We start from the raw sequence: 26,657 nt of genomic DNA, 5'->3' as shown, positions 1-26,657 counted from the left end.
TCCAATCCTCCCCGCCACAACTGCTGTCAATGGCTTAGGACCCGCCCCCCCACGCACACTGGACCAATGGCCGAGCTCGAGGCGTGTCCCCTGAGAGGGGGCGGGAGCGGGTTCCGGGCGGTAGGCGGGGCCTCACCGAGGACCCCGGGCTGGGCGCCGCCGCCGGCTCATCTACTCTTTCCCTCAGCCTCCTCCTTTCAACCTTGTTCCCCTCGTCCGCGCGGCCTCTAGTGCAGCGGCGGCGCCTCCCGTTCCTGCCGCAGCTCTCTTCCCTTCTTCCCTCCCTGACAGATCCCCGAGTTCGCCCGCCATGGCTTTACTCACTGCGGCCGCCCGGCTATTCGGAGCTAAGGTGAGCATCTAGGAGGGACCGCGCCGTTCCAGGGTGGGGCTGAGGCGACTGCAGGCCCTCAAGCCCGGGGTCTCCCTCCCCTACCCAGGCGCACCCCAGCGCGTCTTAAAGGGGCCCTGCGCTTGGCTGGCCGCCTGCTCTGCTTGGAGCTCCCAGGGCTATGTGCCTTCCGGCCCACTGCGGGTGAAGTGAGTACTGCCCGCCCAGGCCTGAGGTCTTGGGCCGGTGGGGAGGCCGGACCGAGCTGTCACCCCGCGTGTCAAGGGTAGAAGAGGCGGGGGTGCTTGGCCTTGGAAAAAGGAGTGAAGAACATAGATGTATTCCACTGGGATTAGGGAAAGAGCCTGTTTGGAAGAAAGGGCTGGCTAAGAGAAGTGTCAAGGGTGAGCAGATGTGCTCACTCTATCCTGGGCCCGAGCTGGAGCCGTGGCTAATTTCAGCTTCGACTGGGTAGAGAGGTCCTTGACAGTTTCAAAACTGCCGGCTTCCATTTTTCCAGCCCAGTTATTTAAGCCTTTAGTGACCAAGCATAGCAGTTCCTTCTGGAGGAATGCGACTCAGGTCCTCTTTGTCCTTGGGACTTTTGCAGTTACTCTATGTAGGAGGAGCTTGGGTGGGGTGGAGGGCTTGTGTAGAACCTTCTGCATGATTATCGCATGTGATTGAGGAAAACTTGTTCCTATAAACTGCAGGGTGATAAGTGAAGATAACTGGGCGGGAGATAGTAATTCCAAGGTTACGTCCTACTACTTGCTCGCTTAAGTTTTACTGTTGCTTTTAAATATGTTCTACCCAAGAAAGGTTCCTCTTTTGGGGGGCCCTTTTACTTTTTAAAAATTTATTTGGCTGCAGCACACGGAATCTAGTTCTCTGACCAGGGATGGAATCCAGGCCCTCTGCATTGGGAGCGTGGAGTCTAAGCCACCAGGGAAGTCCCATGGGGGGCCCTTTATTTGACTTTTGTTGTTGTTGGGATCATAAGGAATATTGTTGCTTACACAATGTTTTCAATTTCATATTGCCAAAATTACTTTTGTCTCTGGGTAACTGGGTCCTTTAAACAGAAAGACTGGTGTGCTGAGGGGTCCCAGCCTTCTAATCCAAGCAGGGACAGTCCCACAAGTGACCTTGACTCTTGCAAAGAACTTACACTGTTTTCTTCTGCAGACAAATTAAAGCTGCCAGCACCTAAGGGGAGGAAAGGAAAAACCTAGAAAAGTTTTGGCTTACAGTGTGTTATCTTGAATGGTTGGCAGTTAAAGTAAAGCCTGTAGCATTTACAGGTTTTTCCAGGTACTCAGCAGCAGCAGCAGCAAGGTGGAGGCTGGCCATTTAGGAGATACTTGTCTTACTTGATGGTAGTTCCTTCCACTACCAGGGAACAGGGAAAGGAAACCTATTGGGAAATGAAGCAAGTTCTGGATAGTGTTTTGGCAGAATAGGAGATACTATAATTAGCTCATTCCAGAGCTGCTAACTCTACAGTTTGAAACTGCCTTTGGAATTACATTTGAATTTAGTTTTTATCTTAAACCTCTGGGGAAAGAAACTCAGAAAGTTTTTGAATTGACAAGGCAACCTAATTGTAGTGATCATTATTGTTTTGTTTACTTTCTTGTTGGACCTGAGGATCCTAGAAACCTGTATATTGGAAGCCCTTAGAAGGCTTTCAACCTTTATAACAAAGCTCAACAGACCAAGCAGTGGAAACTTCCTGAGATCTAAGCAGTATAGCCAGAATACCAAGAAGTCTTTCAATCTGACAGCATTGCTAGCACCTGCCTGAACTTTCCAGATTAGCCTACAGCTTAATGGTGCTCAGTTTTTCCTTCGATATTAAGGTAGACTTTAGAAGGCAAAAATAGTACCTACCACTTTGATTCTCAAAGTCAGGTGTAATTCACTTTTCTGAGAAAACTTTTTAACCTTTCTGCTGCTGCTGCTAAGTCGCTTTAGTGTGTCCGACTCTGTGCTACCCCATAGACGGCAGCCCACCAGGCTCCCCCATCCCTGGGATTCTCCAGGCAAGAACACTGGAGTGGGTTGCCATTTCCTTCTCCAATGCATGAAAGTGAAAAGTGAAAGGGAAGTCGCTCAGTCATGTCTGACTCTAGCGACCCCATGGACTGCAGCTTACCAAGCTCCTCCGTCCATGGGATTTTCTAGGCAAAAGTACTGGAGTAGGGTGCCATTGCCTTCTCTGTTTAACCTTGCTAGGAGACACAAATGCTAATTATTGTTCTGTTGTTCCACCCTGCCCACTGTCAGGTAATTTAATGAGCACCTGAGTTGAAGAGACCACCTCATTCAAAGCCTTAAGGTTATTTGACTTCTTGTTTATCTGAACGAATTTCTAGTAAGCAATGGCTTTAGTATTAGCTGTGGGTGCCTTCGCTTTGTGCTGTCTTTTCATAGGTGATCTGAGTTGGGAATTAGAGTAGATCCACCAATTAACTTCTGCATTCTTAATACCAAAGTGACAGACAGCCCTACTTCTTGTATCTTTGAGAATTATTCCTCTAAGCTGTTTGATAACTTTAGTTAAGTCAATCCAAAAGTGTTTCTAGATTATTTCTAGACTTTTTCAAGACACTTTACAGCAAGCCCACACCACTACACATCTCTTCTGTAAATTCAAGCCTGAAACTGGGTTCTACACAATTGAGTCAGTTTTGTCCTTTGAAATATTAGTTAAGCTTAAAGCCCAAAGCTTGTTAAGAGCAAACTCTCAAACTTCTTTGATTCTCTGCTACCCAAAGTGATGGCAACTGCCTGATGGCTTATAAGATGAATCAAAGATGAACAGTGGAGAGCGATGCCTCATCCTGTGCTAGTGGTGGAGTGATTGTATTTGTTCTTCCTGGTGGTCTTTAGATTGGTAGCCCTTGAATGCATGGGTGTAGGGAGGCATTGAGATAAGCAGGGATTAAGCAGGTAATCAGAAGGGAAGGCTGACATTCCAAGTGGGCAGGAGGCGGGAAACCAGACTTGGTGGAGCTTCCTAAAGCCACAGAGTAATTCCTTCTGCCCTGTTTTTGGTGCCTTATGTAATAGAGTTGAATAGGATTTGAGTGAAATTAAAACCAGTAGAGAGACAACTTTAGCAGCAGATCTTAGGATCTGTTTTTCAGTTCTTCCCTGAAATTGCCTGAATTCCTGTTTCTTTTAACATGTTATCATTTTAAAAGATCTGTAAGTAAGTTCACAGTGAGCATCATCACCTGGGGTGGCTTGTTTACATTGCACGTTTATGAATCCTATATGCAGATTCTGGTTCAGCAGAGGTGGGGTGGATCTGGAAATTTGTATTTTTTCAAGTGTCTCAGTTGACTGCTTGGTGATCCCCTCCTGTTGGGCCAATAAAGCCACATGCAGTCCTTTTTGCTTATAACTATATTTAATATATATGTGTGTGTGCGTTGGGCTTTTTTTTAAATTAGTGATTTTTTAAATAAATATGTATTTAGTTGATTGCATCAGGTCTTGGTTGCACTACACAGAATCTAGCACAGATTCTCTAGCTGTGTCACATGAGCTTAGTTGCTCCTTGACAAGTGGGATCTTAGTTCCTCAACCAGGGATTGAACTTGCGTCCTCTGTATTGCAAGGCAAATTCTTAACCACTGGACCACCAAGGAAGTCCCTAACTAGTGATTATTTTTAAATGACTTCAAAAGTAGCTGTAGTCTGTTTTAGACTATTTTCTCTAGATAGGTGTTTAGCAACTATTAAAGAACAATAAGAATTTCTCTAAAAGAAAAATTAGGACTCAATTCTTTCCTGAGGCTGAATTGGTGTCCTTTGCAGTCTTCTTCATTGAATAATCAGCGAACCTTTAGAGAAGGGTCTGTTAGACAATGGGAGTTGGGCAGAATTATTAAGGGAATTCTTGTGAGTATGAAGGGCATCAGAGTACAAAATCTAAAGATTTCTCTGCTCAGGCTATTAAGTGGCCTGACCAAGTAGTGCGGGTAGACTTCCAGTATTACCCTTGTGAAACACAGATGTTAAATGGCTTGAGTTCTCTGACCTGGTTCTGGGGAGAGAGGAGTCTTTGTCCTGCGTGTGTTCATTTTTACTTAATGCAAGTTGTTTCTTCTGCACTGGAAGCCTTCATAGCACAAGCTTTTTCTTGCACTTATTAGAGAATTGTGTTGTTTCATCAACTAAGCCAGTTCTGCTGGCTTGGCAAGCTCTGATCTTTTGTTACTGGACAAGGGCGCTAATAAAATCAGGAGCATCTCTCACAAGTTTTTTTTTAATTAATTTTTAAATTGAGGTGTAGATTATTTACAGTATTTCAGGTGTACAACATGGTGATTCACAATTTTGTAGATTATATTCCACTTATAAATATTATTCTGTATTGGCTATGTTCCCTATACTATACAACATATCCTTGTAGCCTATTTATTTTATACACAGTAGTTTGTAGGCTCACAAATTTGATGTTGGAGCTCCTGGATATGTGCCAGGACATGTTCTGAATGTGTGTTTGATGGAGTATTGAAGGAAATTTGGCTTTTCCCTTGTAGAGTAAGGGTCCTAGATATGGATCAATGATGATAATAGGCTAAGAGGAATAAGAGAGAAATAACTACATTATTAAGTAAGTGCCTATCCAAATGGGATTCTACTGTTTGCAGAATCTGGGGGAGAAGGGAGTAGTTTTAATTGATTTTTGTTAAGGGACTTGGCCAATACCCTAAAGTATTATAAGCAAATCTTTGGCAGAATTTCCTGCATGTTTTATTTGTCCTTTTCCTCCCTTGGCCTTTTAAGATAGAGGTTCCCTTAATTGTATTTTTCCATCCTAGCATAGCACATTTGACAGCTGCAGCCCATTTCTATCAGTAATAGCCAGCTCACTAAAAGTTATTGGCATGGGATGGCAGCATGTGGGGTTTGAAAAAGCCTTTTAGTGATGGTAATTCCCACCACCCTGTAGAGAATTCTGGCAGACAGAAGCTGTGAGCCTGGCCCTTGTCTTTGGAAGTAGCTCCTACCGTCTCTCCCCATGAAGCAGCTGACCTACTGAGGCAGATGATTCCCTGATTCACCTGACAGCAGCCTTTCCTGTAGGATGACTCCACACGTGGCATGTAACCAAAAGCCAAAGCTCAATTGCCACACCTCCAGAATTGGGGGGAGGAGCTAGGAGTTGAAAGTTCGGGGATGACTCAGAGATTTGTAAGCTGGCCTATTCTATCTGTGAGTATAGCCTGAATGCACTGTACCAAAGCCATTTAGCAGCTTTCACTGGTAGCCAGGAGGTAGATGAGATGAGGTATGTAGCCTAAGGTACGACAGCCCTCTAACACCTCCTTCTGGTAGATTATAGTTAGTTAAATTTGTTTCCTCTCCCTGAGACTCTTCGCTTGGTCAGGAAGCCCTTCAGAAAGTTGGGGCTTTATTTCCTGTTCTTCAACTACAGGGAATTATTCACTCACCCCTTCCTCAGACTTGACTGTCTCTTTCCTGGGATCCAGCTCCACAAGAGAGTTGTGACACAAGTTGGTAGGTAACAAGCCAGGACATAACTAAGAAACATGTTTACTGATCTCAGCTATGCAGAACGCACTGTTCTAGATGCTTACATGCAAATTATTTCATGTAGTCCACTTGTCTACCCTGAAATTGGCTTTATTACCAATTTTGAGATGTCAAAATTGAAACTAGAAGTTAGGTCTTAGAGCCATGGTAACACAGCAGGATAGTAGCAGGACCTGAATTTAGGACTTGACTCTTAATAACACCACATCCTAGACTCTTGGTGTTCTCCCCTCTGCTTCCTTGCTTAACACTTTAAATCATGAATGTTTCTCAAACTTTACTGTCGATAGGAATCAACCTAGTGAGTTTGTTAAACTACAGATTTGGATTCAGTAGGTCTGAGGTGACACCCAAGATTCTGCATTTCTGACAAGCTCCAGGTAATGGTAATATTGCTGGCCAGGCAGTCATATTTTTTAAATAGCAAGGTTTTTATGTACCTTTATATATATGTCCTTGTTGGAACCTTAGGATCAGACTTTGGAGCCAAGTAGCTTGAGTGTTATCCTAGAAGTGGAGAGGGCAAGGGAAACAGTAGTAGTTTTGCTTTAGATGTCTCAGTTATTTAGTAATGGAGCTGGGACTGGAACCCAGATTTCCTTTCCTAATTCCAAGCCATGTGCTCTGTCTTCTACATCATTAGGTAAAGGTATCCTAACCTGAATTTTTTCCAATATTCTATCCATATTGATTGTTTTTAAAATCCTTCATATTTCTTCAGTTTTTTTTTTCCCCCTAGGCTGCAGGGTGAGCTAAAATATGACTAAACTTGACATTGAAGAGTGCTGGAAAGTAGCCATACTATTTAATTTTCTATATTTATTAAATAACAAATATAGAGCACTTGGTGCTGTGTGCCAGGCATGATCGTAAGTGCTTCATAAATATTGACTTAATTCATCCTCCTAGCAGTACTTTGAGGTAGGTTCAGTTATTTCCATTTTACAAATATTTTCTCAGGTCCTCTCTCTCTCCTCCTTCTGGGACCTGCATAATGCGGATGTTTGTGCATTTAATATTGTCTCAGAGGTCTCAGACTGTCCTCATTTCTTTTTTTTTTCATTCATGTCTTCAGGCTCACTTATCTGTTTCTTCTGTGTCACTTATTCTGCTATTGATTCCTTCTAGTGTATTTTTTATTTAAGTTATTGTATTGTTTATCTGTTTAACTTTCCTGATGGCTCAGATGGTAAACGTCTGCCTACAATGTGGGAGACCTGGGTTCGATCCCTGGGTAGGGAAGATCCTCTGGAGAAGGAAATGGCAACCCACTCCAGTATTCTTGCCTGGAAAATCCCATGGACAGAGGAACCTGGTAGGCTACAGTCCATGGAGTCGCAGAGAGTTGAACAGGACTAAACTTAAACTTTATTGTTTATCTGTTTGTTCTTTAGTTTGTTGTTAAACATTTATAGTGTGTTGATCAGTGCCTCTATTCTTTTTCCAAGATCTTGGATCATCTTTACTATCTTTACTCTGAATTCTTTTTCAGGTAGATTGTTTACATTTTAGAGATAAGGAAATTAAAGCACAGAAAGATTAAATAACTTGGCTAGGCTCACACAACCAGAAGTATAGTAGGAACAGAATATTCTACCTTCACTTTGGAGCTACATAGCCATGCTATTCACACACTAGCATTATTTTTGCAAATTGGAGATCTGGCTAAGAAGTGTTGCAGATGGAGATTAGGGACAGCTGAGATCAGCTCTCCTCAAGTTACTTTGAGGTGCCTCATTAAATGGCAAAGACATGCTCTACAAAGGAAATTAAGACTTTGCTGGTGGTGCAAGTATGGTAATACTTTCCATCTGATGCCTTTAAATGATGTTGCATTCTTATAGCCTTGTTAGTTGACCTTCCGCCCTTTTCTTTCTGATTTCCTTTTTTTTTTTTTTTTTTTTTTAACCTTAAGTGAAGTAAAAGGAGAGGGAAGCTCATTGATTCTAGTAGTTCTCTCTTATAAGGGGAAAAAACTGTTTTTGTTTTATGTTCATACAGGCATATTGGTGGAAGAGAGACCTCCATTCTGAGAGAATTTCATTTTCATCTTAAGATCAGGCTTTCATTCTGTCAGCTTAGCTTGGATACATTTTTTTTTTCTTATGCCTAAGATTTAACCTTAGACTATTCTTATAATGTCTTCCTCTTGCCAGTGAAGTAGCCAGCCATTATAGAAACTTAAAGATGTTTTAGAAGTGAAAAAGTATCATTATGGAGAGATTTCAACTTCTTTTTTCTCTCAGATGGTATGTTCCCCTATAGCCTCTTTAAAAGCAAACCCACATAACCAACTACCCACAATTAAAGGGTCTGCTGAGTGCTGATGTGGTCTCCAGGAGATAGGGCTTCTATAATAGGGGATCTGTGGGACCGTGGAGCATGGGATAGCTTGAACATGGAAAGTGCTGTAGAAGAGTAGTTTGAACCCACTCAAGGTTTTCCCTTGTTCACTTTTGGATGACTAGTAAGATAAAGGAAATAGTTATTTCTTGAGTGCTGGGTGCACTCCCATTCACCCCATGTAGGATGAACAGGCTAAACAGCTATTTGTGCTGTGTACTTTCTGCCCAAATGGTCCTCAGTGAGCTAGAGGAGATTCTTTAGAAAGTTAATGAGAGGAGTCGCAAGCAGCCCTCATTAACAATCTGAGGACTTCCCCCTTTGTTTTAAGGCCACATTAGCTTGCCTTGTGTTCTCTGAATTTAGCTTTGGATATTCTTGGCCTGGGAAATCCCATGGACGGAGGAGCCTGGCAGGGGTCACAAAGAGTCAGACACAACTGAGTGACTTCTCTTTCTTTCTTTTGATTCTTTTTAAAATAAAGTTTTCTGAAGGGTCTCTTCCCTTTCCATTTCTTCCTCCTGCCCCAACAGAAAGAGGGGTATGAAATTCTAAAAGCCTCAGGCACTACTCAGTCTCACCTTAAGCATGTGGTGTTTTGGAATTTATACAATACCACTAGTTCAAATGATTTCCAGCGCAATCAGACAGCAACGCAGTACAGTCGGCCCTTTGTATCCATGGGTTTTGCACCTGTGGGTACAACCACCTGTGGATCAAACACATTTTTTTAATTCCAGAAAGTTCCAAAAAGCAAAACTTGCACTTGCCATGTGCTGACTACTGGCATAGCATTTACTTTGTACTTCCAACTATATAGCATTTACATTGCTTTAGGTATTATAATGGAGAAGGCAATGGCACGCCACTCCAGTACTCTTGCCTGGAAAATCCCATGGACAGAGGAACCTGGTAGGCTGCAGTCCACGGGGTCTCGAAGAGTCAGACACGACTTCACTTTCACTTTTCACTTTCGTGCATTGGAGAAGGAAATGGCAACCCACTCCAGTGTTCTTGCCTGGAGAATCCCAGGGATGGGGGAGCCTGGTGGGCTGCCGTTTATGGGGTCGCACAGAGTCAGACACGACTGAAGTGACTTAGCAGTAGCAGGTATTATAAGTAATTTAGAGATACCTTAAAGTATATGGGAAAATATGCGTAGGTTATATACAAATACTACACCAGTTTATGTAAGAAACTTGAGCTTCCTCAGATTTTGGTATCTGTTGAGGGTGGGGAGGTTCTGGAACCAATACCCTCTTGAATACCCAGGGATGACTGTAGTTACTTAAAAAAGTGTGTCTGACTTTTTGGCAAAAGGAGAGGTATAGACGTGCTACATGGTTTGTGTGTGTGTGTGTGTGTGTGTGATCTGTAGTTTGCAAAGTGCTCCCACGTCCATTGTAATTTAATCATCACAAGACAGCCCTGTGGGATATAGTGGGTATCAGCGCCATTTTATAGATGAGGACCCTGGGGCTTATTTTTACTATTTAATTTTATCTTCAGAATAATCTCGTGAAGAAAAGTCAGCCTCCTTGCCTAAGTCCTTACAACTTGGTAGTAGTACAACTGGTTGTCTTTTTCAAAGGCAGTGTTGAACTTTCTGTTGCAACTCAGCAATCTTCATAGAAAGTTGTGTTTCTTGGGGGGAAAAAACGATCTCTAAATATAGAAAAATATAGCCTAGCTACAAAATACAGAAGCAATCTAAGTGTCCATCAAGAGATGAATGGATAAAGATGTGTGTGTTATATACATAATGGAATACTACTAAGCCATAAAAAAGAATGACATTTTACCATTTTCAGCAACATGGATGGACCTGGAGTGTACCATGTGAAGTGAAGTAAGTCAGAAAGACAGATGCTGTTTATCACTTACATGGAATTTAAAAAAGAAAACTAGTGAATATAACAAAGAAAAATACAGATATGAGAATAAACTAATGGGTGCCAATGGGGAGAGTGAAGTGGGGCAATAACTATAAATGGAATGTAACCTTCAAAAATTATGAATAATGTTGTACACCTGAGACTTACAGAATACTGTACAAGAATTATACCTCAATTTAAAAAAAAATTTGTTTGGTACAGGTGTGTAAGTGATAAACTCTCAGCTTTTGTTTACCTGAAATGTCTTTATTTCACCTCCTTTAAGAGTTTTTTCTTTCTCACCTGGGTACACAAGTCTAGTAATTTCTCTCAGTATGTTAAAGCTAACTTACCAGTTTTCTAGTTTCCATTGCTGTCATTGAGCGTTCTGATTGTTACTTTGTAGATATCCTGTCTTCTCCATGCTTTTTCCAGGAGCATTTCAGGTAGTGTTGTAAAAGGTTGCTTTCCCCTCTGGACTCTCCTAGACTGGAGAGGTTGAAGTGCTGCCAGAGGACTAGGTGCTAAAGAGAGATTACCAGCCTGGTTAAGGGATTGATCAGTTTCCTCGTTGCTTTTCTCAGGGCTCCTCAGAGCTACGGAAAGCTAGATTTTTGAAGGACTGGGTACTTTAACAACTGCCTCTCTGCCGTTTCCTTCATGCCTAACAAAGCCCAGCCCTTAGAACCCAGGTGATGGGAGAGGCTCTTCAGGGAGTGCTGATGAAGCTGCTGCCTCCATACTGGAAATTCTTTCCAGGTTGCTCAAGGCCTTATACAGCTTTCATATGTCAAACTGTCCACAGAGGCTAAAATAAAGAGAGAGAGGTTGAGGCATTGTAATTACTTGTTAATACTTAGGAAGGAGGACGGTTGTATAAGGTTTTGTGTTTTTTTTTTGCAGCATGCATCCTGTATTGTTCTTGCTGCCCGGCATGCCAGTGCTTCTTCCACGGTAAGGTTTGGAAAGAGGACTGAGGATCATTGAGGCAGCTGGACCCTGGGGTGGGCTACCATCCAGGCTCTTATCATTATCCCAAGTGTCTCCTGGAGGTGACCAAGACTCTTGTTATAGCCTGTTATAGCCATTATTACTACTGCTATTTTAAGATAGCTAAATCACTGTGGACGTGATAAGGGCTGTGGGATTTTGGCTGGAAAAAAGTAGCTCTGTAATGTACTTCAACCAAAGTACCATTCTCTTCACCGACTATTCAAAGCGTTCTGTCCCATAAAAGGAAATGCTGGAGCTTATGGTATTCATTAGAAAATAGACTGTTCTCAAGTTTATAGTTTAGGGGTAGTTAAGTAATTCACATTATTGTGCAAACATCATCACTATTCATCTCCAAAACTGTTGTCTTCCCAAATTGAAACTGTACCCATTAAACAACTCCCCATTCCCTTCTTCCTCTGCCTGATTCTTTTACCCTCATCTGTACAGAGCAGTTGACCAGGCTTCCCTGACAGAGAAAGCCAAATTCTAAAAAGCAGTCTTAACATATCAACTTGGCAGAAATATAATCAATATTTTGATCATCACTTAGCCTCTCTACTTCTCTTTTTAGAATTTGAAAGACATATTGGCTGATCTGATACCTAAGGAGCAGACCAGAGTGAAGGCCTTCAGGCAGCAACATGGCAAGACGGTGGTGGGCCAGATCACTGTGGACATGGTGAGGGCTGTGGGGTTTTGCCTGGAAAAGGAGCTCGGCACCACGCTGGGGCAGAAGCACCACCCTCCTCACTGACCATTCAGAGCATTCTGCCCCACATAGGGAAATGTTGAAGCTAATGGTGTCTGTTAGAAATTAGACTGTTCTCTTCCACAGATTTCATAGTTGAGGCTAACCTAATTCATGTATGGGAAAGGATGAATGAAGTTTCTATTACTTTTCCCAATCCTTCAGCTTTTGGGCCCAAGGTTCTCTGTCTCTGAGTTGATCATCCAGTTAGACCATAGCTCTAGCTGGCCTTATAGAACAGCTTTAGGATGGTTTTTCTTCAGTTCTGAGAATCTCAGCAGCTCAGATGATAATTTCATAACACTGTTTAGCCATTGGTCTCCATCTTCTTTCCATATAGTCAATCCCATTCTGTTTACTTTGGTTGGTGGGAATAAGGGGAGAAGAGCAGACAGGAGAAAAAAATAACAAAAGGGAGCACAGGCAGAAACACTAACTAAAGATAGTGATTTCTCAACTTAAAAAATTCATTTCCAGCGTTAGCAGTCTTCCTTTCAAAATTACTTTCTATAGAAAGTTAACTCAGAAATCGCCCAAAGTTTTGCAAGTCAGAGACTAAATTTCCTCCCCCAGATCCCATGAAGCTCTAACAAGCTCTTGCCTGAATTACTTGGACAACTTGTTACATCCTCTTTTCTTTAGATGTATGGTGGCATGCGAGGCATGAAGGGATTGGTATATGAAACATCAGTTCTTGATCCTGATGAGGTAAGAGACCTCCTGTCGATCACTAGTAATCACTGACTTTACTGAGATGTGCACACCATGGATTAAATCACTAAGGGTGAGGAGAACAAAATAGGGCACATACCTATATATTTTGGAAGGTGAAAATAGGTACATATGGAATAGCTGAAAAATAACTTTACCTTTTAAACATATCAACTAGTAAAAGTACAAAGCAAGAGTAAGTTACCTAAAGATTTACATTTTGAAAGTTGTAACTTGTTGACAGGTCTGAAGAAAGTGAGATCAGTCAATTTATGTGATTTTTGAGTTGTAATCCTTACTCCTCTCCCTCAAGGGCATCCGTTTTAGAGGCTACAGCATCCCTGAATGCCAGAAACTGCTGCCAAAGGCTAAGGGGGGCGAAGAACCCTTGCCAGAGGGCTTATTTTGGCTGCTGGTAACTGGACAAATCCCAACAGAGGAACAGGTAAGCAGAAGGACATTAGCCCTTCTCATTCCCCTCCTTTGCCTTTTTCTAATCTCAAGCACTTAATATTATTCTGGTTATGGGTGATAGGGGAAGGAAATCAGAGCAGAGTTCTGTTTTGTAAGCGGACTGGATTGAAATCTCTTGGATTTTATTTACTTGAGGTCAATCTTTTCATTTTCTTTAAATTTTTTATTTTGGTCACACCAGGCAGCTTGCAAGATCTTTGTTACCATTTTGCAAGTTGCTCAGAGCCAGAGATTCAACCCAGGCTCCCAGCAGTGAAAGTGCCGAGTCCTAACCACTGGACCACCAGGGAATACTCATTGTCTTTTTTTTTTTGTCATTTTCTTCAATTTTGGCTGTGCTGTGCTGTGCCATGCGCAGGCTTTCTCTAGTTGTGGCACACAGGCTCTAGAGCACATGAGCTTCTCTATTCTCCAGTTGCAGCACGTGGGCTTTGTTGCCCAGTAACATGTTGGATCATAGTTCCCTTCCATGTCCCCTGCATTGGAAGGCAAATTCTTAACCACTGGACCACCAGGGAAGTCCCCTGTTGTCTTTTTATTTGTCTTTTTTTTCCTTGTCTAGTGTTATGAGCAATGTCTTCCTTTTCACAGGTATCTTGGCTCTCACAGGAGTGGGCAAAGAGGGCAGCTCTGCCTTCCCACGTGGTCACCATGCTGGACAACTTTCCCACTAATCTACACCCCATGCCTCAGCTCAGTGCAGCTGTTACAGCTCTCAACAGTGAAAGTAACTTTGCCCGAGCATATTCAGAGGGTGTCAACCGAACCAAGTACTGGGAGGTAGGAAACTTTGCTGTGATGATTGATGTTTGATAGAGATTCAAAGGACCTGAGTGCGAAGAAAGAAAAAGGAATGAAGAATCCTTAGGAAAATTACTACCCTGAGTTATGCCAAAGATTGATTTAACAAAATTTTATTGTAGGGTTGCTTTTTATGGGTCATTGAAATTACAAAGATAAATGAAGCATGCTTTCTATCACCAAGGTTTTTGATTTTAGTAAGGGTGATATACATGTAAAAAAGGAATTACAGTTCAGTAATCTTGCTATAATAGAGGTATGTACACAGCACTGTTGGAATATTGAAAAAGGTGTGACTTTAATTGCAGGGTCCCTGAGGAAGGTTTCGCAGAGTAGACATACCCTGGCCCCAAAAGATCCTTTCTCCTCTTCTTCAAATGAGAACCTTTTTAAGTTGGAAGAATGGCACCTAAGGCAATTCTGGAGTCTAGGAAGGACCGATTGCCGTCAGCCACAGTTTGGGCTAAGCCACTCCAGATACCTGTCAGGAGTGGAAGGGTAGTTAGTATCCTGGAATGAGGATGCAAAAAGCAAATGAGCTTTATTCTCTGAAAACACAGTGTGACTTCACAGTTTGAACTCTATTGTGAGAGTATGAGAAGATTGTTGGGCCTTATCCTAGTGCACAGGACACACTTCCTGCTCTCCTCTTTCCAATACCTCACAAATACTGGGTAAAGTACAATTTATCTGGCTAGGTCTACAGAAGGACATCTCTTTTTGTTTGTTTGTTTCTTATTTAGAGACAGGTAGTATAGGAATGGAAAAGTCCCTTTTAGCAAAGCAGATGCACTAAATGATTTTTGACCAGAAGGCCCCTAAAGAGTTCACTGTGAGTTCATACTATTCATAGAATAGTATGGCCCACTTGTCTGATGAAATCTCCTTGGGGTTTTGGCAAATCCCACTCCATTTGATTGGTCAGTGTTTACTCAGTGCCAGCTGTGTATGCAGAACTGAGTGCTATTGAGGGAAAGAGGGAGAGAAAGTTTGCAATTGATACTAGTCTGGTTGGCTTTGAGGAAAAAGGTATAGGAATGATGCAAACTAAACATATCCACAAGCATTTATGAAATCACAAATCAGCAGATTCAGAAGGTTGTATAATCTGAATATATTGTTTTTCATTTTCTTTTTAAAATGCTGTTTCAAGTCATTGTTATCTGTGTGGGTCACCATAACAGAAAAAGTTAAATCAAGCCCAACATTTCTTTTAAAACTTGTTTGTTAGAAATTGACCATTCAGGAGTGCCTGTTACTACTTATGATGCTGTTGTGTTGACTATTGTAGAGTTCTTCATACTTTGCAGTAAATACCTATAAGATATTTCCCAGGTATCCAAACAGGCTGCACTGCTTCACACTGTCCTTTATTGAATCAGGAAGATGAATCTTGTTCTCTGCTTGCTCTTGCCTCCGATTCAGTGTACAGGTATTGGTTGGTTGTTCTGCTACCTCTTGGGAGATGTCATTTGAGGGTGGCTGTCTTGAGGTAAAGATTGTATTTCAGGACTTTACCAACCTTGAGAGTATTTGTAAGCATTACTGATAATTCTGTCAGCCTCAGGATGTGTGTCTAATAAAGTTCATACTGAACAAAAGTTAGCTCCAGTAATTGCTCTAGTGGAACTTGGTGCTATTTTGCTGCCATGTCTTATATCTCTCTAAAAGGTCATTGAAGCACTATTCTACTATTCTGCTTAAGTAGAATTACAAGACAGTGTTCAACTGGTTATTTCTGTTTAAAAATTTATGTTAAAGAGTACATGTGATCTAAGTCTCTTCTAGAATTATCAGTTCATGCTGTTTTACATATATCTCAATGGATGATCTGCCTACAGCTTTCCTTCCATAGCAGTTTACATGACTTTAGATAACTAGTGTACTCTCTTGAGGTGAAAGAGTTAGGTCTTTTTATAATTGACTTAACTTCACTTGTGACTAGGAGATTACTCTGATGCACAAGCTGTTTAACTGTGAGGTAGCCTTAACATACTGTTGGATTGGGTAAAATTTGCAAAGTAGCTGACAGATCAGGTTTTTGTAGTAAGGCCTATGAACAGTATGTGTAGGGTTTGAAGCTGTCATTCCAACACCTAACAAACAACTCTTGAAAGCATCAGCTTGAATGCTTATACTCATCTGATTTAATCATCAGAACTACCCCATGAGGTAGACCTTACTGTTTATTCTCATTTTACTGAATGGCAAAGTTGAAGATGAGAGAAATAAAGTAGCACGCCCAGGGTCATGCAGGTAGTAGCTGGTGGAGACCAAGTTGAGACTTGAGTTTGTTTCACTCTAGGGTCTCTTCACCATTAATACTGACTCTTTGTTTTCTGTGTCCTCTTAATAATGATTGATAGCTATTAGTAGTACAACATTGTAAATCAACTATACTCCAATAAAAAATTTTTTTAAATGATTGCTTGCTAAGTACTTGGCCAGAATTTCTCTAGCCCTAGAGATGCTGGATCACAGTGATGATTATGGCCAGTTTTGTTACCTTTATTCCAGGCAGATGTGGTGGTGGCAAATTTTGTCTTTTTTTTTTTCTGAGGGTTTAAAGATGAAGAATGAGTTAGTACCAGTAGCTAAGTAGCACCTCAGTCTTATTCGCTTATTAAAGAAGAAATAAGTGGAGAAGGAAATGGCAACCCACTCCAGTATTCTTGCCTGGAAAAGTCCATGGACAGAGGAGCCTGGCAGGCTGCAGTCCATGGGGTTACATGACAGAGCATGTGTGCATGAGGGTGGAGGGTCACGGGTTGGTAGCAATAAACTGGTAGAATTAAAAAAAAAAAAAAAAAGAAATAAGGAGTTCTCTGTCCGTGTGTTTATCTATTGAATCTCTTGACAGTACAGCTTTCCCACTACAAAAAGCAGGGTAAAGATCCCACACTGTCAGACCTGGTCTGATACTAGCTGCTTCATAAACTTCATCTTCAGTGGTAGAGGTTGAAACAATCTTTTTGTAGTTTCTTTATGAATCGGTCATTCATACTTCACAAATAATTATGAAAATTAGTACATAGTCCACAGATGCCAGTTGGCCTAGCCCAGGATCTTGTTGTTCTTGGCATTCTGCTAATTGATCCAGGTCCCTTAGAGCTGCATATCGTTTATGCATACTTCTGGAAAACATCTACTTCCTTGGGGGATGTAAATCTGCAAGGAGGTGTGGTTAATAGTATGATTATCATGTAAGTAATCTCCTGAGAACTTGTGTTAGCTAAGTACTTCTTGCTTCAAGTAGCTTAATTTTGGCAGTGTTCTTATTGACTCTTGGTGGCACTGACAAAATTCAATGCTGAGTACTTGAGTAATAGATGACTTCACATAGATTATCTCATTTAAGATACTTATTATAGATTTTGTTCTTTGTTCCAGCAGAACTACTAAAACCTCATGACTTCTTACAGGAACATCTAGCCAGTTAGCTTGATAGAACAGCACTATATAATATCATTCAGCAAGTATTTTCTCCATGGTTCCTATGTACTGTGACTGAAAGTAGAAATTTCTTTGTTTTTTTCTTTGGCTGCACCTCATGGCTTGCAGGAACTGAAGCCAACCAGGAACTGAACCCAGGCCTTGGCAGTGAAAACACCGAGTCCTAGCCATTGGACCACCAAGGAATTCCCCAATTTTTTTGTTACTAACAGAAAAAATAGGAATTCCCTAGCAATCCAGTGGTTAGGACTCTGCTTCCACTGCAGAGGACGCAGGTTCGGTCCTTGGTCAGTCAGCTAAGATCCCATAAGCTGTGCAGCATGGCCAAAAAAAAAAAACTACTAAGTTCCTCCCTAGAGGAACTTAAAATCCCTATGAGAAGATAAAATTGAGACATAAAAGTTGAGCAAACCATTAACATCACAAAAAGACAACCAGATGTTATATGTTGCTCTTAATAAATGAACATAGCGCTATTTATCAAAAAGTCTTGCTAAAAAAAAAAAATTGAACCTGAATCTGCTCAAGCCTCCATCTCTTATCAATTTGTCAGAAATAAAATGGACAGAAGGACATGTTAAATGACATCACAGGTATATAACCAGCAAAATCTAAACTAAGGGAAATTCTCCAGAACAAATGAGGCTGATTTTCTACAAGTAAATTGCAAAATAAAAAAAGGAGAGCAGAAGAGGGAACTTGAATTGATTAAAAACTACTTCAGAGACATCAGACAATTGTAATATAGGCTATTTTTCAGTAAAACAAACAAATGAGGGGGAACTTTAATCAATGAATGAGGTGTGGAGGGGATTTCAGTACTGATTAGTTAATGATATTGAAGATTTGTTAAATTTTTTTCAGTGGGATAATGGTTTTGTGATTTTGATTATGAAGGATCTTTATCTTTTAGAGATACATGCCTAAATATTTACATGTTATATATGATATCTGGGATTCACTCAATAATTTGGGAGATGAGAGGGGAAAGTAAGGGTATAGATGAAACAAGCATAGCCATGAGTTAATAATTTAAGCTAGATTGATGCTTATTAGCTGAGTGGGTAACTTTGTGCCCCAATTTTTACAAATGAGGGATATGTTATCTTACAGGACTATTGTAAGAAAAGAAAAAACTGAAAATAATCTATTTAGCACAGTACCTGTTACATAGTAAATACTTTAAAAATGGAAGCCTTTGTTAATAACTAATGATTGAATGTCACTGTTTGACCCTTAGCATATATGGTAAATTTTCTTTGAAAGATGGAACATAGAATTATTAAATAACCTAATGTCTTAGCATATTCTTTGAGTGCAAAGTCATATAGTGGAAAAGATCATGTTTAAACATGTAAGGGTTGGAAATCTGACTTTGGCATTGACTGAATGCTCTGAGGTTTGGTTCCCTTTTCTGTAAAATGAAGGTCATTATATATTTTGTAGAATGGAGAAAAACTGGGAATAATATTTTAATATACATGGGATACCATGTGTAACTCCCTTGATGCAGTACCTGGGTCATAACAGTTACTCAGTTACATGGTCATTGTTGTTATTTACTCCATATATAACCACCCAGCATATAATCCAAATATCCATATCAATCCAAAAAGCCCAGTCCATGGAGAAGAGACACTATCCCTGCCTAACTGTTTTTTGCTGATGATTCCTCTTCTTTTTTCTCCATTTTCCTTTTCTCCTCATCAGTTGATTTACGAAGACTGTATGGATCTGATCGCAAAGCTTCCTTGTGTTGCAGCAAAGATCTACCGGAATCTGTACCGAGAGGGCAGCAGTATTGGGGCCATTGACCCTAAGCTGGACTGGTCCCACAATTTCACCAACATGTTAGGCTATACTGACGCTCAGTTCACGGAGCTCATGCGCTTGTACCTCACCATCCACAGGTGAGGGAGACCCAGCCACCAGGTTGCTGGATTGGTGGTGAATATTAAGAGAAACTCCTTGGGACTTCCCTGTTAGTCCAGTGGTTAAGACTCCGCACGTCCACTGCAGAGGGTGTGGGTTCAATCCCTGGTCAGGGAATTGAGATCCTGCATGCCACACAGTGCACCAAGAGAAAAAAAAGAAAAAGCTCCTTAACATTCTCATCTTTTGGGAACAGGTGGTAGGCAGCAAGGAGACGGAAGCACAGAATATGGAATGATACAAAGCATGAAAGGGGTCTGGTAAAGGCACAAGAGGTCTAGTGAAATTACTATAACCACACACACAGTAAGCTAGTGCTTCTAGCTAGGAAAAAGAACTAGCTGTTCGCGTTAGGTGAGCCCTTTGGCTTTCCAGGAGCTCCCTCTTCTGGCCGTTGCTGTTAAAGCTTGAGTGAAAGTCAGGGAGCATGGCACACAGGTTGGGCATCATCAACCAATAACCTTTCCAGCTCTGTGGATTAGTGAACAAAGGCTGATGATAACTTTGGGACATCTCTTACAAGAGCTTATGTATAAATGACTGGCTCTAGGCTGGTGTGAACCCACAGCTAGGCAAGTATGTGACAGTAAGAGAACAGCAAGGTCCCTGTTAGCATAGTCTGCTCCTTTTTTCCCCTTTCTCTGGGCCTTTATTCTCCTTTCTTCCCCACAGTGACCATGAAGGTGGCAACGTAAGTGCCCACACCAGCCACTTGGTGGGCAGTGCCCTTTCAGACCCCTATTTGTCCTTTGCAGCAGCCATGAATGGGCTGGCAGGGCCCCTGCATGGACTGGCAAATCAGGTAAGACTCTTCTTCTCCTGCTCCATGTTTTTCTACTGGCATGCTTTTGTTTCTGATCCTGGCATTCTCTCTTGGCGTATACATTGACACTCTTATTCTCTAAACCTTCCCCATAGGAAGTGCTTGTTTGGCTGACACAACTTCAGAAGGAAGTTGGCAAAGATGTGTCAGATGAGAAGTTACGAGACTACATCTGGAACACACTCAACTCAGGACGGGTGAGCAGAGATACTTAGCAACTAAGAAAGAAGCCAAGACTAAAGTTCAATAAATTGAAAGAAGGAAGGAGAAAACAATGAGATAACTTCCTAAATTAGAGATTTCTTTTCCATTTGTCTGCCCTGAAGAATTTAGAAAAGACAAAAATTTATGCCTGAGAATACAACTGGTTTTCCCCCAACCCCATCCTTTGCAGGTCGTCCCGGGCTATGGCCATGCAGTACTAAGGAAGACTGATCCACGATATACCTGTCAACGAGAGTTTGCTCTGAAACACCTGCCTCAGGACCCCATGTTCAAGCTGGTTGCTCAGCTGTACAAGATTGTGCCCAATATCCTCCTAGAGCAGGGCAAGGCAAAGAATCCATGGCCCAATGTAGATGCTCACAGCGGGGTGCTGCTTCAGGTGAGTCCTGCTTTCCTCTAATTTATACCATATCCTACTGTTCTCTGCCATGCACAAAATCAACTCCCTAGTCAGAGCCAGGGCTCTCACACCTCCTTCCTCAACCCTGTTGATAAAGTTGCCTGTGGTGTAGAAAGTGGGGGCTGGAGGGAAGGGATGATGATTTCCTTTCAGAATGCAGTTGCTATACTTTTCCCAATCATTTCTATTTAAGGCTAATTGGGTTAAGGCTTTTAATCACCCTGGACTTGTACATGCAACTACCCGTGGGCCTTTAACACAACTTTTTTCTCTTTTACCTTACAGTACTACGGCATGACGGAGATGAATTACTACACAGTCCTGTTTGGGGTATCACGGGCACTAGGTGTATTAGCACAGCTCATTTGGAGCCGAGCCCTAGGCTTCCCTTTAGAGAGACCCAAGTCCATGAGCACAGATGGTCTGATGAAGTTTGTGGACTCTAAGTCAGGGTGAAACTGAAGATGGGGAGGAAACTATCCACCAGAGAGTGAGGGATCTTTAAAAAAAAAAGTATACTTTTGTTTCGGGGCTTTTAGAGACTTAAGATTAAATTGGATCTGAGGCACTGATGATAAGTCTGAAGTTAAAATATAAATTAAGATTTTTAAAAGAAAAGTAACCCGTTCTTCCCTGACCAGCTCCTTTCCCCTGCCTGGTGTGAGTTGCCCACCAACTGTAGGATGACCAGGACTAATGCATGTAGTGTGGGTTAGGTTTCACCTCACCCCATCTTCAGAGTGGGAATCTGGCTCCTCTTTCCCTAGGTCAAAGCTGGTTGCAGAGAATTTGCCATCACTTCAGAACTTTTGGTTCTACTCTGTCCACCTTTAATAGGCCAGCAAACCAGGACTCTACCCCTTCTGTTTCCATAGGAATCATGTTGGATTGTCAGCTGTACTAAGCCCCATTAACTTCTCCCATGCACACAGAGACTTCCTAGCAAGATCTATTGGTGATGCTATGGCCTTTTTTTTTTTTTTTTGGTTAAGCTACCAGATGATCATAAAGGCCATGGTATTTATTGTTGACTGGCAACCAATATTTGGTTTTTATTTTTCTTTTTTAAAATTATCCTATTAAAATTAAGATCTAGGAGTGTTCTATTCCCCATTACTTGAATACTCACCTCTTTCCAGATTTTCTATACCTGCTGCACCTCAAGCCAAGGTTGCTGTGGACCTTCCCGTCTTGGTCCTTCCTAGAGACCTCTTTTCAGCAGGTATATACAGCACTGTCTACTATGTGGTCTTTCCTAGTTATTTGGCTTTATCAGTGCTTAATGTGAACTAAGTTTTTACTTCCTTGGAACACAAACCACTACTTTCTGACCTTTTTTTTTTCCCCTTTAATATGCTATGGGCTATAGAACAGGGACTTAGGAAAGACCAGCATGATATCTTCATGGCCTGATCCTAGGAGTACTAGTACCTCTTTCTGAACAGGGAAATGATTTTTAAGATTGGACATGGTCTCCTTTGACTATCAGGTGCTGGGGCTGAGGACATTAAAAATAGTAAACCTCCTTCCTCATCCCCTGCCACAAGCCAATATCCCTTTATTTATCAAGGTTCTTATCCTGTCCCTTCCCCAAGAGCTCACAGTACACTGTTTGTTTTAGAAGCCCCATATGCACAGGTTTCAAGTGACTCAAGGTTCTACTGCCTTTTTAAGAAAGGATTAAAAATACACTCCTGCTGTGCCCCTCTTCCTCTCTTGCAACTCCTGCCTGTGTTTGTGTGGATCCCTAATCCTCAGAACCATGCTGTTGAGATGGATAATACTGTCTGTAAACCCTTGGGTAACTGTCATGATGCAGACTCCAGGTTGTTCTGTATAAAATGCAAAATAAATGTTTTTATTAACAATGCTTGAGCCTATTAAATGAGGCCTAGAAGAGTCTCCATTCTGAGGTAAGGAGTCTGGCTAGCAAGATCCTAGACTTAGTAGGTTATAAGTTATCCTGTGCATCTCTTTATCTTTAGGCATGTTTGGCACTCACTTAACCTAATCAGAAGACAGGTTCCCTGTGAGATTTCCAAAGAAGATTGCTGCTATCTTAATGGTTAGAAGTCCTTGACCTTTAGCCTCCATCCTTCCTAAATTTGTTGTAAAGTAGAACACTCAAGGACTAAAGCCGAGACCTCACAACTGCTTAGGTGACTAATCCAAGGAAGCTGGTCCAGCCCAGTGGGTGAAAGGAAACTATACCAAGGGCAGTTAGGGTAGGACAGCTGACTCCGGATCTGACCCTCCAGAGGGCTCTGGAGCTTTGTGGAATGTCGATCCTTCTTTGCTGCCTCCCTTACAGATCCCCCAGAATAAGAGGTGGTCTGGAGGGCATCAGTTATATGGGAGGTCTGAGACCAGATTACTCTGTCCTGAGACTCCTGCTGCAACTGACCTTCTGAAAAAGTCTATAAATAGGCAAGGGAGTGGGTACTAGGTCCTGGCTTGTAGAATGTGCTACTATAGTTAGCAGGGACGCTATGTCCAAGAGGCCTTCTTGCACCTTCGCTCCCCTAGGAAAGGAAGCCATGACTTTCTTCTGCTCTGCTATATCTACATTATTCCCCCAAGAAGCAATATAAAAAAGCCAGATTCACACTGTCACAATTAATTTATTGAAATTTTATAAAAACTCAGGCCAGGTAGAAGACAGCCCAGGAGTACAACTGTTCAGTGCTCTTTTGCTCCTTGCCCCTGTGGCACTGATGGCTGAGAAAGTCCCTTGCTCTCCACTAGCCAGGCAGCATGGAAGTAAGGTCATAGGGATTTCAAGCTGGGGCCAGATCTCAGGCATCTCCTGAGGCATTTCAGGCAGGCAAGGTTATTGACCACCCAGTAGCTCTGTGTCAGAACAAAGAGTTCAATTTCTTCAGTCCTAAGAAAAGCTTTCTTCCCCTGGTCAGACACTAAGGCACCTTGACAAGAGCTCAGAGACGACCGTGCAGCCCCCACTATAATTCAATGTGAGAAGGTGGCAGGCTTCAGGCATATGGTGCTCTCAGGATAACCCTGACCCTTTCCTAAGCATATCTCCTTTCCATGCCTCCTTGCCTTTTCTTTCTCCCAGCATTTCTAGCCAGCTCAGAGCCCAATTTTGGGGGATTTCAGAGGGAGAACAGTAATATGAACATGGACTCTTCTCTCAGATTGGAACAGGAGCCAAATAAATAAGAAAATTGGGTGAGGAGTGGGGGGAGAGGCGAGGCTAGGGAATAATGCTTTGCCTCAAGCCTGGTGCACCTCATGAAACATCAGTTCACGGGGGACGGCTGTTTCTGGACCAAACTTGGTTGCTGCCCGGCGCTCGAAGGCAGCGACATTCTTTTTGACAACCTCATCAAAAAAGATGGTGGCCAGCTGGGAGTGCAGCAGAGAGCGAAATTCAAAGGAAATCTGGGAATGGGTAAGAGACAGTCAGAAACTCTTCAAAACCATGTTGGATAGTCCCTGACCAAATGCAAGGGTACTATTCAGTGCCTTTTCCTCCCCCCCACTCCTGTTCCTTAGATCTCCTCAAAAGCCCTAGGACTGAGTACAAAGTACAAGTGTGATACAAGCTGACCCCTGTGGAGAGTGTCATTGACTTGGGAAGTAACTGTCATAGTACCTCAGCTCAGCCCCCACAACCCAGTTGTAGCCCTATGTAGCCTCCTGACTCACCGAAAAGTCCACAGTGCAAGTTCGAGGATAGGCAGGAATTCCAGGGCTGAATCGCCAAATGGTCTCTAAGTGGTTGAAGAGCTTGCCATCAGTGCAAACAGCCTAGAACAAGACAGGTAGTTAAAGAATATTACAATGGAATGAGACCTACATCAGGTGTAGGAAGCTATACGAAGGAACTGAAAGCCATTTTCCTTTCCTTCAAATATTGGAAATATCTGACACATGGAGATAGAAAAATCATAAGGAAAGCCAAAATAGCCCTTAAATGTAAAAATGCCACAGAACACAGAAAAAAAGATCCTGATAAATCACTCCCAATCAGGCCTCACCTTGACCATATGAGGTTTGACCATGGAAACAGCAGAAGTGTAACGTTCCACAACAGGTGGAAAGCCAACCTCCAACTGGGCCTTCAAGTGACCTTTGCGGCTGGATACCACCAAAGACTTCTTACACCAGGGCACAAACTCACGATACTCCTGGACATTGGCTACCACCTCGTACATCTCCTGCATTGAGTACCTAGGGGAAGGAGTCACAGAGGCCAAGAAGCTGCCAGTTGGCTCAGGTTCCTCCTTGCCATAGGCACCCTCCCCTCATACCTTTGCCCACCAATCATGTACCTTCAGGAACTAGAGATCCCAAATAAGCCCCCATGAATGATTTTGCAAGAGCAAATGTCCAGATTTCCATGATGTTAATGCATCTCAAGTCTTGCCATTTAGAGAGTGTTTTTGCATTTACTATCTATTTTGATCCTTAAAAGGGTCATGTCCGGAGAACCGGGATGACTGGTGATTCACATAGGGACGCAGATCCCAGCTCTATAACTTTTTGACAAAGCGGCCCTAGGAAAATTATTGTTTCCATTTATCTTCTCTGCAAATCATAATAGTAGTAAGTGATTCATAAGTTTGTTTAGAGGATCAAATGGGAAAATCTGTGATAAAACACCTGAACAGCCTAACTGCTAGCAGTAGTTAAGTGTTCAATAAGTGTTAACTCATATTTGCTCAGAATACCTAAAGTCAGGTCAGTAAAGAAATAATACCCTATTGTCTTATGTTATTGTCCAACTCTGGTCACGTTTCACAATGTACCTGCACAGCAACCAAGAAGAGGGGGACTAAGATTGGGAGGCTGCCAAAGGAGGGTAAAGGATCAGTAATACCACTGGGGAGAGTGGGATGGCCAGGGATGAATCTTGCCCACTATGGCTACTCTTACCTTCTACCCTGGACATGGTGTTTTGTTTGTCGGGAAAAGGAATGTGGAGGGATACTGGACAGGAGAGCATGCTCACCCCATGATCCGACGCTCAGAGTAAGCCTTTCGCTTGTTGGTGAAGGGGGCAGCAAAGCCCATGAAGGAACGGCTGGGAGGTAAGCCAGACTCAGTCGCCGAGACCTGGGGAGCCCGGGGCAAAAAGAAGCTGCAGGACATCGGAAATCTAAGGCCAAAAGGAAAGGAGAGACAGTGTCAAGATTCTTTCCTTGTGGTCCTCAATCATTCTCAGGTGCAGAAGAAGAGGGGCGCATCCCAGAAGGAAGGTCGTCCAAACCAGCTTTTCCCCTAGCACCTGCTGCAGCCCGCCAGGCTCCCCGGCCAGGCGGTCACGAGTGCGAAAGGTCGAGGGCGGCTGAGGACAGTGCCGAGGGAGGAGATGGGAAAAAGGGGTGCGTGCGAAGCTCCAGTTGCCTTTGACTGGAGGCTACGCTACTGCTGAAAGCAAGGACTCCCGGGATGCCTCACAGCCCCTGGGGCCTCGCAAGCCGGCGGATGCCAAGGCACCCGCGACTCGGGGACTGCCTCGCGAATAATTTGCAAAAGCATTTCCCCAAAGCAACACATTATACCCCAGGGTATGATCACCGCCGCCCTCCCACCGCGCTTGCAGCCAGAGTTGCAACTCTCCACCTCGGAACTTCGGGGTCCTGGGTGACCCCCTCGGCTCCAGCGCTGACGCCCGCACCTCCCTCTCACCTCATTGGTCCCGGCGGTCGCGGAGGGCCCGGGGGCGGAGCCGGGCGCAAGGAGAGGCCGCAGCAGCCCCGGGCCGCGGCGCGCGTCCCAGCAGGGAGTCGCCGCGCGCCCGCCGAGGCCATGCGCGCGACCCTCCCTTGCCCTCTCTGCTCTGATAGCGGCCGCGCCCTCCTCACTCCAGAGGGAGAGCGGAGGGTTAGCCGCAGTCGGGCGGGTTCAGGGCCGGCGAGGGCAGGGGCGGCGCGGGGCGGTGGCTGTTCTCGCCCAGCTCCCGCCCGGGCGGCTGGATAGCTTAGAACTGAAGCCGCTCCCGCCGC

General features: G+C 43.0%; 2 protein-coding genes across 6 annotated transcripts; one reads left to right on the top strand and one right to left on the bottom strand.

Moving 5' to 3' along the window:
- The first annotated feature begins 310 nt into the window (after positions 1 to 310).
- CS (citrate synthase) lies at positions 311 to 22,555 on the top strand. Of its 2 annotated transcripts, none has more exon segments than NM_001290908.1 (11): positions 311 to 352; positions 11,026 to 11,076; positions 11,690 to 11,797; positions 12,509 to 12,574; positions 12,891 to 13,022; positions 13,643 to 13,831; positions 19,016 to 19,215; positions 19,910 to 20,039; positions 20,156 to 20,257; positions 20,455 to 20,664; positions 20,971 to 21,141. In NM_001290908.1, coding segments are annotated over 11 exon segments (1,401 nt in total).
- On the bottom strand, positions 8,693 to 26,657 carry COQ10A (coenzyme Q10A). 4 transcript variants are annotated; one of them, XM_006075028.4, is made up of 6 exons: positions 26,341 to 26,657; positions 25,661 to 25,807; positions 24,687 to 24,879; positions 24,355 to 24,456; positions 10,476 to 10,646; positions 8,693 to 8,957 (listed from the first exon to the last, which is right to left on the bottom strand). In XM_006075028.4, the coding sequence occupies exons 1-5, from the start codon at positions 26,460 to 26,462 to the stop codon at positions 10,518 to 10,520; spliced, it is 693 nt and encodes a 230-aa protein (XP_006075090.3). In that variant the 5' UTR covers positions 26,463 to 26,657; the 3' UTR covers positions 8,693 to 8,957; positions 10,476 to 10,517. The 4 variants fall into 4 exon arrangements, with proteins under 4 accessions (XP_006075090.3, XP_006075091.3, XP_006075089.3 ...); XM_006075029.4 differs by lacking the exons at positions 8,693 to 8,957; positions 10,476 to 10,646 and adding an exon at positions 13,950 to 19,362; XM_006075027.4 differs by lacking the exons at positions 8,693 to 8,957; positions 10,476 to 10,646 and adding an exon at positions 23,287 to 24,087.

This window comes from Bubalus bubalis, chromosome 4, assembly GCF_019923935.1.
Source record: "Bubalus bubalis isolate 160015118507 breed Murrah chromosome 4, NDDB_SH_1, whole genome shotgun sequence".
In the NCBI taxonomy this organism is placed as follows: Eukaryota; Metazoa; Chordata; class Mammalia; order Artiodactyla; family Bovidae; genus Bubalus; species Bubalus bubalis.
This window is presented reverse-complemented; position numbering and strand designations above follow the sequence as displayed.

Bases quoted from the DNA above. Each gene is read 5' to 3' on its own strand.
- CS (XM_044940623.2), top strand. From the start codon at position 5,528: ATGACTCAGAGATTTGTAAGCTGGCCTATTCTATCT. The intron at 12,575-12,890 runs GTAAGAGACCTC...CTCTCCCTCAAG, and splicing joins CAGTTCTTGATCCTGATGAG to GGCATCCGTTTTAGAGGCTA. The intron at 20,258-20,454 runs GTGAGCAGAGAT...CATCCTTTGCAG, and splicing joins ACACACTCAACTCAGGACGG to GTCGTCCCGGGCTATGGCCA.
- COQ10A (XM_006075027.4), bottom strand. From the start codon at position 26,462: ATGGCCTCGGCGGGCGCGCGGCGACTCCCTGCTGGGACGCGCGCCGCG. The intron at 24,880-25,660 runs GTGAGCATGCTC...TCCTTCCCCTAG, and splicing joins TCTGAGCGTCGGATCATGGG to GTACTCAATGCAGGAGATGT. The intron at 24,457-24,686 runs GTGAGGCCTGAT...GTCTTGTTCTAG, and splicing joins TCAAACCTCATATGGTCAAG to GCTGTTTGCACTGATGGCAA.